This window comes from Tetrahymena thermophila (genome assembly GCF_000189635.1).
Source record: "Tetrahymena thermophila SB210 genomic scaffold scf_8254648, whole genome shotgun sequence".
NCBI classification, from domain to species: Eukaryota; Ciliophora; class Oligohymenophorea; order Hymenostomatida; family Tetrahymenidae; genus Tetrahymena; species Tetrahymena thermophila.
This window is the reverse complement of record NW_002476416.1, coordinates 51,990-66,057: the sequence shown is the minus strand read 5'-3', so window position 1 is coordinate 66,057 and position 14,068 is coordinate 51,990. Positions and strand designations below refer to the sequence as shown.

The 14,068-nt window shown below is 21.2% G+C and overlaps 4 protein-coding genes across 4 annotated transcripts; 2 read left to right on the top strand and 2 right to left on the bottom strand. All coding sequences in view use genetic code 6, as the record gives it.

Moving 5' to 3' along the window:
* Positions 1 to 3,447: 3,447 nt before the first annotated feature.
* TTHERM_00877120 (hypothetical protein) lies at positions 3,448 to 5,669 on the top strand (the record flags this gene model as incomplete). Its single annotated transcript, XM_001016062.3, has 3 exons — positions 3,448 to 3,753; positions 4,766 to 5,599; positions 5,664 to 5,669. The coding sequence occupies 3 exons, from the start codon at positions 3,448 to 3,450 to the stop codon at positions 5,667 to 5,669; spliced, it is 1,146 nt and encodes a 381-aa protein (XP_001016062.3).
* A 1,821-nt stretch (positions 5,670 to 7,490) lies between these two features.
* On the bottom strand, positions 7,491 to 9,312 carry TTHERM_00877100 (papain family cysteine protease; the record flags this gene model as incomplete). The annotated part of the gene is made up of 4 exons (XM_001016060.1): positions 7,491 to 7,604; positions 7,670 to 8,127; positions 8,493 to 8,561; positions 8,856 to 9,312. 4 exons carry the CDS (start codon positions 9,310 to 9,312, stop codon positions 7,491 to 7,493), a joined length of 1,098 nt encoding a protein of 365 aa, XP_001016060.1.
* Positions 9,313 to 10,896: 1,584 nt separating this feature from the next.
* Positions 10,897 to 12,486, top strand: TTHERM_00877090 (phosphatidylinositol N-acetylglucosaminyltransferase subunit C; the record flags this gene model as incomplete). Its single annotated transcript, XM_001016059.2, has 9 exons — positions 10,897 to 11,013; positions 11,088 to 11,205; positions 11,325 to 11,657; positions 11,756 to 11,810; positions 11,867 to 11,983; positions 12,042 to 12,081; positions 12,141 to 12,247; positions 12,326 to 12,385; positions 12,435 to 12,486. 9 exons carry the CDS (start codon positions 10,897 to 10,899, stop codon positions 12,484 to 12,486), a joined length of 999 nt encoding a protein of 332 aa, XP_001016059.2.
* A 187-nt stretch (positions 12,487 to 12,673) lies between these two features.
* TTHERM_00877080 (hypothetical protein) lies at positions 12,674 to 13,597 on the bottom strand (the record flags this gene model as incomplete). Its single annotated transcript, XM_001016058.2, has 1 exon — positions 12,674 to 13,597. One exon carries the CDS (start codon positions 13,595 to 13,597, stop codon positions 12,674 to 12,676), a length of 924 nt encoding a protein of 307 aa, XP_001016058.2.
* Between the last annotated feature and the right edge of the window lie 471 nt (positions 13,598 to 14,068).

Here is a 14,068-nt window from a genome sequence, read left to right as displayed (position 1 = left end):
TTGCATTTTCTAAAGCAACACCTAAAGTTAATGTACCATCTTCACCAATTTAATTTAGACTTTTTAAATATAAGAATTAATATTTAATTTATTAATTTTTTAGTAAGTTGGTTAAAATTAAAAAAAAATATAATAAAATAATAAGGAGTGAATTAATAATAAAAACAAATATTGTAAATAAAAAATGAGTTAAATAAAAAGAACAAAAAAAGACCAACAAAATTAAAAAGAAAAAATAAATAAATAAAATAAAATCTAATAAATAAATAAATAAAAAAGATTTATTCTATTCTTTTATTTTCATTTATTTTTAAAAAAATATCGCAATCAAAAACAAATAAACTTTTTTACTTAAGATCAAGTGTCAAATTTTAGATTTTAGTGCAATTTGATAAAGCAGGACATAAGAATGTTGCGCCAAGTGCACCAATTTTATTGCTCCTTTGAAATATAGATGAAAAATTAAAAATTAATTAGCTATTTAGCTTGAAAAAATGAGTAAGAAAAGAATGAATTAATAATAAAAGCAAAAGTAGAAAATGAAAAAATGAGTTATTAACAAAGAAAGAAAAAACACAAATAGAATAAAATAGAAAAATAAAAATAAGCTAAATAATAAGCTAATAAATAAATAAATTAATTAAAAGAGTTAGTTATAATATTTTAAATTCATTTTTATATTAAAAATGTCAAAACGTCACAATCCAAAACAATAAAACTATTTTTACCCAAGATAAAGTGCCAAATTTGAAAGATTAGTGCATTATAAAATACAAGAAGCTAAAAATGTTGCATTTTAATCACCAATTTATTATCCACTGTTTAATATTGAAGAAAATATAAATTATTTGAAAATTAAATAAATAAAAAAATATTAATAATAATAATAAATTAAATATACATCAGATTAATATGGAGATCCTTATGTGATTAAAGTGAAGAGTTAAAAAACTTTTTTATTAATAAAAATTAAATTTAAATAATATTCACAAAAAATTAATTAATTACCTTATTTATATTATTGAAAGTATTCTATTACATCATTTTTTTATTTTTATTTTAAAAAAATAGAATAGCAATTTATGGAAATTTAATTAATTATTAGTATTTATAATTCAGATATTAAAATGTAATAGAATGTATAGAATTATATTTAATAGCTGGATTGATACTTGAATAAACTTTAGTTTAAAATAAAAAAAATTGAAAAAATATTTATGAAAAAATAAGTAAATGAACTAATAAATAAAATTCATAAATAAATATTATATAATATAAATAGTAAATAGTGCTCCATGTTTTAAAATTCTGCTAATTAAAAATATATTATTAGCAGGAATTAAGACACTAACCATAAAATATAACTTATGATTCCATGGACCTATTGCTCCATTTTCTATTATATGTGTCTGTTTATTCAATAAAATTAAATTAAATTACTTTTTGAAGTTAATAAAATTGAAAATAAATAATTTTTTAATTAAATTCAGTTTATTAATTCTAAACTAATTGATAATCACTTTTAATTTTTTGATAAATAAAAAAGTGGATGGATATACTTATTGACTTAGATAAAAATATTCAGTTTGTTTGTTTTAAGAATTTGTAAGATTAAGAATAATATTTTATTCTTAATAATAAATTATTTTAATAAATAAAAGCTTAATAAATAATAAAATAATCATTTATAGTTTAATTATTCCTAAATTGGTAAAAAATAAATATAATAATGCTTACAAAATACATAAGAACTTTATATATTAAAATGAAGTTCTATCTATTGAAATATGCTAAAATATTGTTTTTCCGTCCATAAATTTTCACATAGATTCAAGAAAATACAAACATAGAACAAATTAATAAATGTAAGATAAAAAAACTAAACATAAAATGAAAAGTTTCTACTGATTGATTTTTATAAAAAATAAGAATATTTAATATATAAGTTAATTTTATTAGAACTAAATTTTTAAATAAATTTATTATAAAATATGAAAAGATTAAGGTTAAACAAAAAAATATTAAAAAACTTAAGGTAAAAATAATACCACTTATATATATGATCTGCAGATAGATAACTTTAATATAATAAAATATAAATAAATCTATCTGATGAATAAATATATAATATTAGAAATTAAAGTTCAACGAACAAAATAAATTACTTAACATATAATCACTCAGTGAATTAATAGGTATATTAAGTTGGTTTTGAAATAATTAAACTAAAATAAAGAATACTAAAAATTTTATATTTATTTGTAAGCAAATTAAATTATTAAATAAATCAAAATATACATATAATAAATAATAATATCATTTTCAATTTAATTTATTTTTGGAAATATTAAAATAAAAAATGCAGTAAAATATGTTTTATGCTATTTGCTAAAGGTTTTACCTCATTTATATGGGCAGTTAAAAAAATATATTTAGTATTTAAGTTTCATATTTATCTATTCAAAATGTTTATTGTAAATTATTTTAAATTTGACAATCAAAAATATTTAAATAAAAAATAATAATATTAGATAATAAATGTTTCATCCTATTATAAATGTAAATTTCAGAAAGGATTGTTAAATAAGAAATAGGGTAAGTATTTTTATGTATTCAGTAATTAAAATACTTATAAATTTTTTTGAATTTTTTATGAATTAATAGCTATCTAAGAAATAGCTAATTTTGGGTTTTGTATAATTTAAAACCTCTTCAGTAAATTTAAATACTTTTAAAAATAGTACGAAAAATGTACTAAGTTAAAAATCTATTCTTTTATTTTTAAGAGAATAAAATTTTATTCAGCATGAAGTGAGTGAATGAATGAATGAACTAATTGATTAATATGTGTGTGGATCATGTTTCTTTGAAAAATCAATAAATGTAATAGCAAATTAATATACTAGTTTTTGTGCCTAGTGTAATTATTCTTGAAATCTAAATTTAATTAAGAAAACTAATTTTTTTATTGTGATGAGTAGTGGAATGCTTGGTTGGTTTAATGATTAATTTATTTTTGGGTTAGTTTTTTTGTTGCAGTATTAATTGTTAGTTCTATTATTACTAAATGAAAAGAATGCAACAATCAATAAAGCAAGCAAACAAACAAATAAACAAAATAATAGATAGATAGATAATCAGAAATAAAAACCTTTAAAGTTAATTTATTATCAAATTTTGTGAAAAAAACTTAGATAAAGAGTAGAGTTTGTAAAAATTAATTCAATTTTTTATTAGTCGTGAAAGAAGAAGAATAAGAGTTTTAAAAGAATCAATCAATCAATTAAGCAAGCAAGCAAACAATTAATTAATTAATTATTAAATAAAGCAAGAAAGAGTAGAAGAAGTTAGTTAGTTAGTACAGTAAAAAAAGTAAATAGAGAAGGGTATAATTTCAAAGCCGCTAGTACAAAAAAGTAAGCAATTCTTTAAGGAGATATTGAATAAATGGGTACTTGCTGCGGTTATGTGAATCAGAAGTAAGATCGAGAAAAAACGGTCTACACAGGCGGAAGTAATCGGGAAAGAGAGATCTAAGATGTATTAGATAAGTTAAATGAAGAAAATTAAAACGAGACGCGCTTGCATCCTTAAGACAAAATGGATGACTAAGGAGAGACTAGTTCTCAGCGGTCATTCTAATATGGGAGCATGCTTTAAAATAATATATAATCAATGATTCAAAATCATGGAACGATGGAGCAAGACGAAAACGAGAAATATAAAAAAGAGCCATTCTATGGAGCAGAAGCAGTAATATTAAAACAAAATTTAACAATTAGCTATTTTAAATCCGTGAACATATTTTTACCATAGCACTCTAGATATTTTTGTTATTCAGAGTACTTTCAAAGGTGAGTAATGAATAACCATGAAAAAGAATACTTGATATTTTTAGCAATTTTGCATAATGCTTTCAAGCTGTCAGTCAAGCAAACTTGCATACATACATAAATATAATTAAGGGATACAATTTCTAATTCGATGTCTCCCTTTAAATATTAATATTTTAACAAAGTGGTTAATAGCCTATAATTTATTGATTTTTTAATTAAAATAAATCAAAATGAATGATCAAATAAACTTGTGAGTTAATAATAAACAAAAATAAACAAAATAATTAATTCCTAATTAATTTATTTTTGATTATTTTTTATCTTGAGCTAATACAAAAAATCAAGCTTACCTATATTCATTTACACATACAACTTATCTGCATTCTTAATAAGAAATATAAAAATAAGTAGGCATTTTTGTTTTTAAATCCTAAGGTACCGCATTTCAGAATAAACAAATAATATTTTAAATTGAATTTTTAAAAATAAGGTAAAATTTAGCCAACTATCTATCCCTCTACATATTTAAAAAACTCTCCAAATTTTCCTCCAGAAATTAACTTACTTTTTTTTAAAAAATATATTTTTCTTTTCTTTAGAATTAAAACTATTAAGCAAAGAAATAAAAATTGATTGGAGTAAGGTTACGAATTCAAAGGCTAATAAATATTTAAATATGATTCTATTTTTTAAATCAAAGAAACATTTTAAAAATAGGAAAATTTAATTTAAAAATCAATAAATAAATATTTTAATTTGAAAGCATAGCATAAACTTATTTATTTAATTACTCACCTTTCTATCGCATTTATTTTCGCAAGGATTTTTTAAGAGAATGCTTTGATAATTATTATTGCATGTTTACTGGATAAATAAATTCAAATTTAATGAAGATGGTAAATAAATATTTTGTTTAAATAAATAAAAAGCTGGGAGAATATACTGCAATATAGACTTAAGAACTAAATTTGTAGAATATAGCAAATGAAGAAGTATTACCTGTATAAGCTGAGTAGATAGGTCTCGAAGTTAAAGAGCAAAAGAAGCTTATTGCGACTAATTCTAAGGAGCTAAAAGAGTTGGAGAAGAAAAAATCAGACTTAAATATCATAAAACAAGACACTCTCCAAGCTTTAAATCCTAATTAAAAAGATATATTGCTTAGGAGAGCAAGCCAATAATTTGAATAACAGCAATCCCTTTTAAAATAGTAGCAACAATAATTAATTTAGTAGCAATAGTTATTAGAAAAGTAGCATTTAATATAGTAATAGCTACAGTAATAATTGCTAGCTTAATAATAGTAACTACAATAAGTACAGTCAAAATAAGTTAATCCTCAGTAAGCAAATACAGCATAACAACCACAGTAATAAGTGGTAGTAACCTAACCTAATAGTAACGCTTAAGCTCAATAAGCATAATAAAATATAAATGATAAAAACTCTAATATGTAAAAGGCACAAATGAATTTGCCATAGCTTAAAAAACCGAATTCTTAGCCTGCTGCTTCTTAATCTCAGCCTAATTCACCTCTCATGAGCGCTAGAGGAAGAAAAGCAGAAAATGATGTTAATTCTTCATTTGACTCAGGCTCTGTAAAAAGTGTTGACAAACCGCGTTCTATAATGAAAAGAAGAAACAATAATGATCTGAACAGCTCATTTAATTCTGACGCTGATAGCTAAAAGAGTAAAGCAAAAAAGAAAGTCAAGTTCAAAGAAAGTGCTTTTAAAAAGACATCAAAAAAGAAGAAATCAGGAGTAAATAATTTTTAACTAATTAATCAAAATCAAATTTTAATATTTTTTATTTGTAATCAAAAAGTACTGAAAATAAATCAAGTAAATATAAATATAAATCACAAACAAGCGCTAACGCACTAAGATCGCTCAACCATCAACTCATCATTGCTTGATTAGTCTATTAGCTTTGCAGCTGTTGAATGGTGCTTGCTTATTTGCTTGCAGTGCTAATTGTTGACATAAAACAACTTCCATTTTTGCTAAAATTAAAATTCAAATAAAATTTAACATCTATACAAAACAAACTAATTTTTTGAAAAAACAAAAAAGTAATAGTACATTTCTTAATTTGCCAAAACTAAAACAAACTAAAAATAATAATAAATAATAATAAAAACAATAATACGGTAAAACCCAATCAACCAGTTATCATTCTCATTTGTAAAAGGACTAATAATAATCTTTACTTTTCTAACTTGTAAGTAATATCTCTCAACAATAAAAATAATAAATAAATAAATACATAAATAAATAAATTACTTCTTAAATACTGTTATAGTAAAGCAAATTTCCCAACCAATAAACAAATAAATAAATAAATAACCAATAAATAAATAAACCACTTTTATTTACAAAATGACTAAATAAATATACTAATTTAATTTATAAAATACACTTATACTTTCAAAATATACAAATACCCTAAAATTCTTATTATTTTATTCTTATGTCGATTGTTAAATTTGTTCATGCTCATTTTAAGATAATTATCTTTTTGAATCTGTAGAGATGTTTTTGTTTAATTTCTTCAATTTCTAATTCAATTACTCAAATTTAGAAAAGTAAGTTTAAAAATATAACAAAAACCAAATTTTTTAAAATTAGAGAAAATGTAAATTATCAGGTCAAAAAAATAATAATATGTAAAGCCTAGAACAATTAAAAGAAAATATTTATCTAATGATATTAATAAAACATTCTAAAATAAAATCCAATAGAAAAATAGGATTTTAAATAGGTAGCTATGAAATCCAAGTAAGTAATTGCTTTAGAATCTAAAGTATAAATAAAATAAATTGACAACCATGCCAACAAACACCGATGAATCTGTTTCAAATTTTTTGATATAGATTTCATTTTAGCTATAATTACCCATAATTCATTGAAACATAATAAATAACAGGTTTTTACAGAAGGCAAAATCAATTAAATTTTAGCTAGCTTCTGATAGTATTCTAAAAAAATATTGACTAAAAAAATAAATTGTAAGATAGGTATAAATTGATTGATAATAACCATTCATCAATAAAGATTAATTATTAAAGAAACTATTTAACCAAATCAATAAAAATTAGGTTTTTTATAATTAATTTGGTAAACCTCATTTTTTAAAAGAAAGAGAAGTAAGTATAAAATAAATAAATTAGTATTTAAAAAATAGATAAAATTCTTGCACATACTCTCAAAAATGATTTCTTTTTACTAAAAAAAAAAACAATTATTTCTTAAATAAATTTAAAAATTTAGTCCCTCCCTAACTATTAACATAATTATTGGCATCTAATCTTAATTATTTGTATGATACTTACAATACACATTTGTTTATTTTTAATATAGTTTTAGCTTTAAAATTTAAATTGCTTTTAAATAAATAAATAATTCTTAATTAATTTCTATCTTATTTATTAATAAATAATTCAATTTTTCTTTCTTCCTTTCAGAGTTTTTAAATCTTTACGAAATATGTAAAAAATATTGAAGATAATTCAAAATAAATAAATAAATATTTAAAAATTTAATAAATAATTACATAAAATAAACGCTCTACTTAACTATCTTTAAATATAATTTATAAGTGATCAAATATTAAATATTTTTTATTTATTTATTTTAGTATTTTTTAAATGTGTCATATTTGTGCAAGCTATTTTTTTGTTTGCTAATTTACTATTCTTGGCTCAGTAGCTATACCACATGTTCCTTGAGTATTTGAGCTATCAGATCTTAATAATCTGATATATCCCTTTTTTTTATAAAAAATAGCAGTTTAATATTCTAAAATAAATATTTAAAATATATTTTTCTTACCTTTTCTCCCCAGTTTTCTCCCCATGAATTTTTAAGTATCCAATACTGCTTCCCGTTTTCAGAACCATATCCAACTATTCCTAGGCAATGATCTGTATATTAAGGATCACATTCAAGTAATTTTTCATCAGCTATACCGCCTTTGTAGAATTTGAAATTTTATGAGGAACCTGAAATACAAGCAGATATCGGTTATCTTGAAACAGCTTCTTTGATTGCTAATTCGTTGTTTATAGGTATATTTTCGTATCCATCTGGACTGAAGACATTTTTTGATTAATCGTGATCACATTCCTTTCTAGTAATAGCTTAATAGGGATAATCTTAATTTTTCATAATTCCTTTTAAGACATTCATTACACAATCTAAGGCAGGTTCTGGATCACCTCCGTTACATCCATTGTTTTCAATTCTACAGCAGTCGATTAAATTTTGTTCACTAAATTTTATAACATTACCTAATTATAAAATAATTTATTTATTTTTTGCAAATTAAATAAAATAAAATAATTTAAATTAAAAAATTAATTTCTTAATAATGTAAAGAAATTTAGTCAAGATATAAAAAAGTGTGACATAGTTTCTTATTGGTAAAAAATAATATTGTTTTTTATATCATTAAATTTTTGTGATTCCTGATTATTCACCAAATATTTTTAAGTTAAAAAAGGGAAAATCTAGGAAAAAAAAATAATCTTAATCAATATCGTAATATTGAGTTATCTGATTAAAAAGTAAGTAAGTATTTTTTTAAATTTAACTCATAATTTTAATCAATTTTTTTAAAAAAAAATTAAAATATTCTCTGATGAAAGAAAAATACCTGTTTGCTTAGCATAAGCACCTTCCAAAGCTATAACTGTTGAAAATGCCCAACAACTTCCACATCCACCTATTTATTTTATTTTTATTTAAAAAATTCATAATTTTAAAATGATTTATTGATGTATTTAGAAATGTAAGCAATTTACATATTTTGTTTATATTTTTTTATATGATTGAATATTTGATACATTATTTTTTATTGTTAAAATTAATGTTTATATATAAATAATAATATCCAAGACTAGATTATTTCTTTAACAATAATAGATTCTATAATTAGAATTTAATATCGCAAGTCATAAAATTAAATTAAAAGAGAAATAGTATTTATTATTGATAAAAAAACACTAAAACATTATACCTTATTTTTAAACAGGGGCAACAAGCTTTTCTCTCCAATCTACAGATTCTGGAACAGAGTCACTTAGTAGAAAACTTTATCTTAAATTTTTAGTAGAACCGTTTTGCTGATTGTTGTGTTTCTTAGAAGAGTTATACCCAAAATAGAGCTCTCTAAATTCTTACAAACTCAAATCAGCAAACTCATTAACTTCAAGCTATATATTATCTTGGGAGTTTTCATTAATTTGGTTATAATTATGAATATAGTTATAATTTTCTGCAAATATTTAGAATCTATAATCTCCCTCAGAATCAGCGTATCTTTTTCTAAAAGTTTTCTTAAACTTTTAAAATTCTTTCATAATTGTTTCATTAATATCATTTTATGGTTAACTATTTTAATTATCTTGAACAGCAGTTTATGTTGGAGATATCAAGTTACTTTAACTTTTAATATAAAAGCTAAAAGTGAGCATAAATAAAAATATTATTACAGAATATAATTAAGTCTTTTCCATTAGCATTTATTATTTGCTTGCTTACTTACTTACTTATTATTTATTGATATATTTTTTTAATTTTTATTGATTTTTTTAATCAAATTTAATTTATCAAAATTAATTTGTAAGATAAATAAATAAATAGAAAGATAGAACAGTCAACTTCATCTAAATTTTTTTTTTTCTATGAAGTTTAAATTTACTTTTGCATTACTCCAAATATCTTCTGTAAATTTTAAAAGAATATTTTAAACCATGAAAGTTAATGTGATTTACTAAGATATTTAAAAGTATAAATATAATTTATAGTACTAAATCGATAGATAATTGCTTCTTTAATCAATTTTTTTTTAAGTGTATAAACATAAAAAAATCTATCTAAATATTTATCTATCCTTCTTATCATATTTTATAAATTTATTTAATTTTATAAATCATTAATGTTTTTAAATATAAAAAAATAACCATAGTTAATCAAGCAAATCAGCCTTTTAGTCTTATTCAACAATTATTTAGATGATTTTTATATTTTTTTGATATTTTATATTTATAAATAAATGTATGAAGGTTATGAGTATTTACCAAAAATAATTTGTATTATAAAAATTTAAATTACATATTAAATAAAATATGATTTTTGTAAAACTAATTTAAAATACAAATTTAATAAAAAATAAATATTTAATTCAATTTTTTATTAAGAGTTGTTTAAAAAATGGAATTTATTAGTATTAATTAAACAGTATGGGTTTTAATTTCTAAAACCTATGAAGTGTTTCTATCTATCTATATATCTATCAATAAATAAATAAATATCTAGTATTTAAATAAATAATTTAATATATTGATTAAATTATGTTTTTTCAGTTTTAAAAATATTTTCCAAACAAATCTAAAGATAGCTCTTATTTTTAAGAACATTTTTTTGTTGTAATTATAATATTTTTGGTTTTTTCTTGAAGTTAATGTCTTATAAAACTAATAAATCTTAATAATGTTTAAAATTCATTGAATTTTTAATATTCTATTATTAAAAATTTCTTCATTATTTAAATCTCTATTAATTCATTAAATCGTTAAATCTCATTTTTATTATTAATATTTTTTTAAAATTTTTTTATTGATTTGAAGAAAATTCTTAATATTTTAATTTTATCTAATTTAGAGTAAGTTGATAGATAGATAGATAGATAGATAGATAGATAGATAGATAGATAGATAGCTCAATTAATTTTTATTAAAGTTCTATGAAAATTAATTATATTTCAAAATTAATAATTTGAGAAATAATTTTATGATAATTTTTCTTAAACTTTAAATTTTATGATGATTAATTTGTACTTGATGTAAAAAATTTGTAATTAAATTATTTTAATTTATTTAAACAAGAGTGTTGCAAATCTTTATAAAATAAGTAATTGCTTGATAAAAATTGTATATTAAATTAATTAAACTCTCTCTCCTATTTTTAAAATAAAAAAGCTTAGCATTAATTGCTTAAAAATATTAATAGAAGGACACATTTTAATTTATTAGATATTTATAAATTTAGTTGGATTTATGCAGCAGAGATCCAGTTAACCTGAAATATTTAACTATTGTCCCTATGATGGGTATAAATTTACTACAACAGATACTTCTTGCTTACTTTGCAAAAGAGTTAGAGGAAATATGACAGTAATTATTGAATATTCTACTATATTAATAGCTAGAAAACCCATGAGTGACTAACTAATCGTTAATTTAAAAAGAAATAAATCGATCCACCAAAAAAGGCAGCTAAGAAATGGAGCAAAGTACTTTACGAGCAGAGAGGACATGAAGATAACTATTTTGATGAAACATTTCTAAGTTCTCTTGTGCAAAAAAGTATGAATTTATTAATCATACATAATAAATTATTTTGAAATTCAAACAAAGTTTTTGAGCAAATTGAGAGAGATATTTATCTTTCAGTACTTTAAAATTATTTTTCTTAAAATAAATAGACAATAGAAGCAATATACAATTACGAGAGGTAATCGAAAAAACTTTAGATGTGACTTGGGCAATAAATTTAGTTGCAATATTTCTGCTGATTTTTCACTACATGAAATCTAGCATTCTCTCTGAAGGCGTTTTGATTTCAGTTGTATTCATTTCAAGCATGGTTTGCACTTTCCTCTACATAATCATATCAAAAAATATCATAAAGACATAAACTATTTTCAAAAACATAAAGAGAACATTATTTTTGGTTTGTGCTCTTTTTTTCTTGTCTCCAATAATGAAAACAGTAAACGAAACATACGCAGACAACACTACCTATGCACTCTCTATAGGTGATAATATAAAAATTACTAAAAAATGATTAAATTTCTATTGCATAATAAAAAAATTTGAATGGTTTAATAACGAATTATGTTTTTTAATCTAAAAGGCTTAATTATCTTCCATTTGATATTTAAAGACTATAGTGCTGAAAATACATGCAGGTAAATTTTAATTGAAATAAAACTCTATCAAACAAATAAAATGTTAATAAATGAAGTGTAAAAGATTGGAATTGTAATTCTTCAACTTTAGCAGCATATGCTTTTTCATCTTTTTTGGGATCAAGATTAAATAATGATTTTTAAGTATTTACTCTATTATTCAGCTTCTTGATGTAATTTAACTTAATCATAAAAGCCTTTGATATTAAAATTATTCTAATTAATAATTAGCTTGTTTTTCTACTCTTCCTTTTTTAAGAAAGAAGTCAAAGTAATATTTTATTGTAGAATAAAAATTGATATTCCGTTTTAATTTTATATTTTAAATAGGATTTTTCAACCACTTTATACAAGTCATGGAATTTCATTTCATCAGTTATTCTATTTTTTATGATTTTAAATGTCTCAAAAATCCTTGGATTTTTGTTTTTATTAGGGTAAATATTTATTTAGCATCTAAAATATTTAGATAGTCTAAACAACAAACTAATTAACATATTTTATATTTTAAAAAGTTAAATCTTTATAACTTTCATTTGTCCTATGTGGTTGATTTGGCTTTATTAATACAAAAGGTAATTAAAATTACTAAAATATCATTTAAATAAAGATTTTTTTTTATAGGACATTCCATGGACCTTGGGATTTACCAGAGGGTATCCAAGTAAAGGATTGAATAAATATATGAATAAAATTAAAGATATTTATTTATTTTATATAATACAATTAAATGTATTTTATGTGAAACATTTAACTTTTAAAATTATTTAAAAGTAAAATTTAGTTTATAAAATGTTTATACGAACATATTTATTAATTAATTTATTTCACTTCTTTACTCATTTATTTAATTAATTAATTACTCATGCTCCATATTTTGGTAGCTTTCCTAATTTAAAAGTTATCTCCCTAAAAAGGAATTCTGCATTTATGTGAGCAAAGCCTAGCTTATCAAGATTCTACTTTACAGAAGAAAAATTATCAAGTTTGTCTTATCTGCAACCGTTTTTATCATAAAAAACACTAAGAGAAGAAACTTTAGCAGCGTTTACAAATTCTTGATTTATTTTACCTTGATAGGTTTCCCAGGTTTAAACTGGTAAAATTTTAGAAATAATTGAAGCAGATTTTTCATTTTTTAAATTATTCAATCTGAATTAAGGATTCAAATAATCAGCAGTTTCCTCTTCAGATAAGAAAGGAGAAACTATCAAATTGATGAAAACCTAATTAGATTGCTATTCAAAGGTGGATACTTCTTAGGCAACAGAAGTCAACTACTTAAGACAATTTGATTTGAGAGAATAATCAATAATAATCAATTCAATATCACTTGTGTCTTCTCTTAATATTTTTGAAATTTCGCCATCATTATACTCAATTTAGGAATAATCAATCTTAACGCTATTAGCAAATGTTACAGTTTTTTGACTATTTGTTACTAAAAGAGTCTATAAGTTATTTGAAAACTCATGATAGTAATTTGGATTCTTAATGAATCTGATTTCGTTCTATTCTTCATCAAACTCAGATTCATTAATCACTTTTTTTTTATTTTCATCAAATTTTTAATGCTTATTTTCTGATGACTATTCATATGATTCACCTTCAAAAGAAAATAATGAGCTAAGATAAGTGAATGCTGATTTTTTATGCAACAAAAGCTAAGACGCTCCTACAGAAATGTAATTCTTAAACACCTCAATTTGGTCAAGCTAATTGGCAAGAATGCTCTTATCTTGTGGTAATTCTACGTGAAATATAATATACTTTGGCTTTTATGACATATGAATATAGTTTATTTATTAATTACTTCTTTACTTTAAATATCCAAAAAATATCTTTAACTAAAATAAAAAAAATATTTATAAAAACTCATCTTATTCATTTATTAATAAAAACATAAATAAAAATATTACTAATTTAGAGAATTTGTTTTATTAAAATTAAATAAATATTTCAAGATACTCACTCATCCTCTTCAACATTTTATTAAAAGTGTTCTTTATTAATCCAGCTATTTTAAATAACCTTAAAAAATTATTCTAGTTTTTTGACCTGTAAAAATCTTTCATAAAACCTTTTTTTTAATTTTATGATCTTCAATTTACATTTTTAAAAATATTTAGGTAATGAATTTTATAAACCTCAAAGGTTTTTTTATTTTTAATTTTATGGATTTATATCTCTAAGCTATTTCTGATCAGATAAGGTTTTTTTGAAAATTGATAAAACATTTGTAATTTCATTTTAAAAGC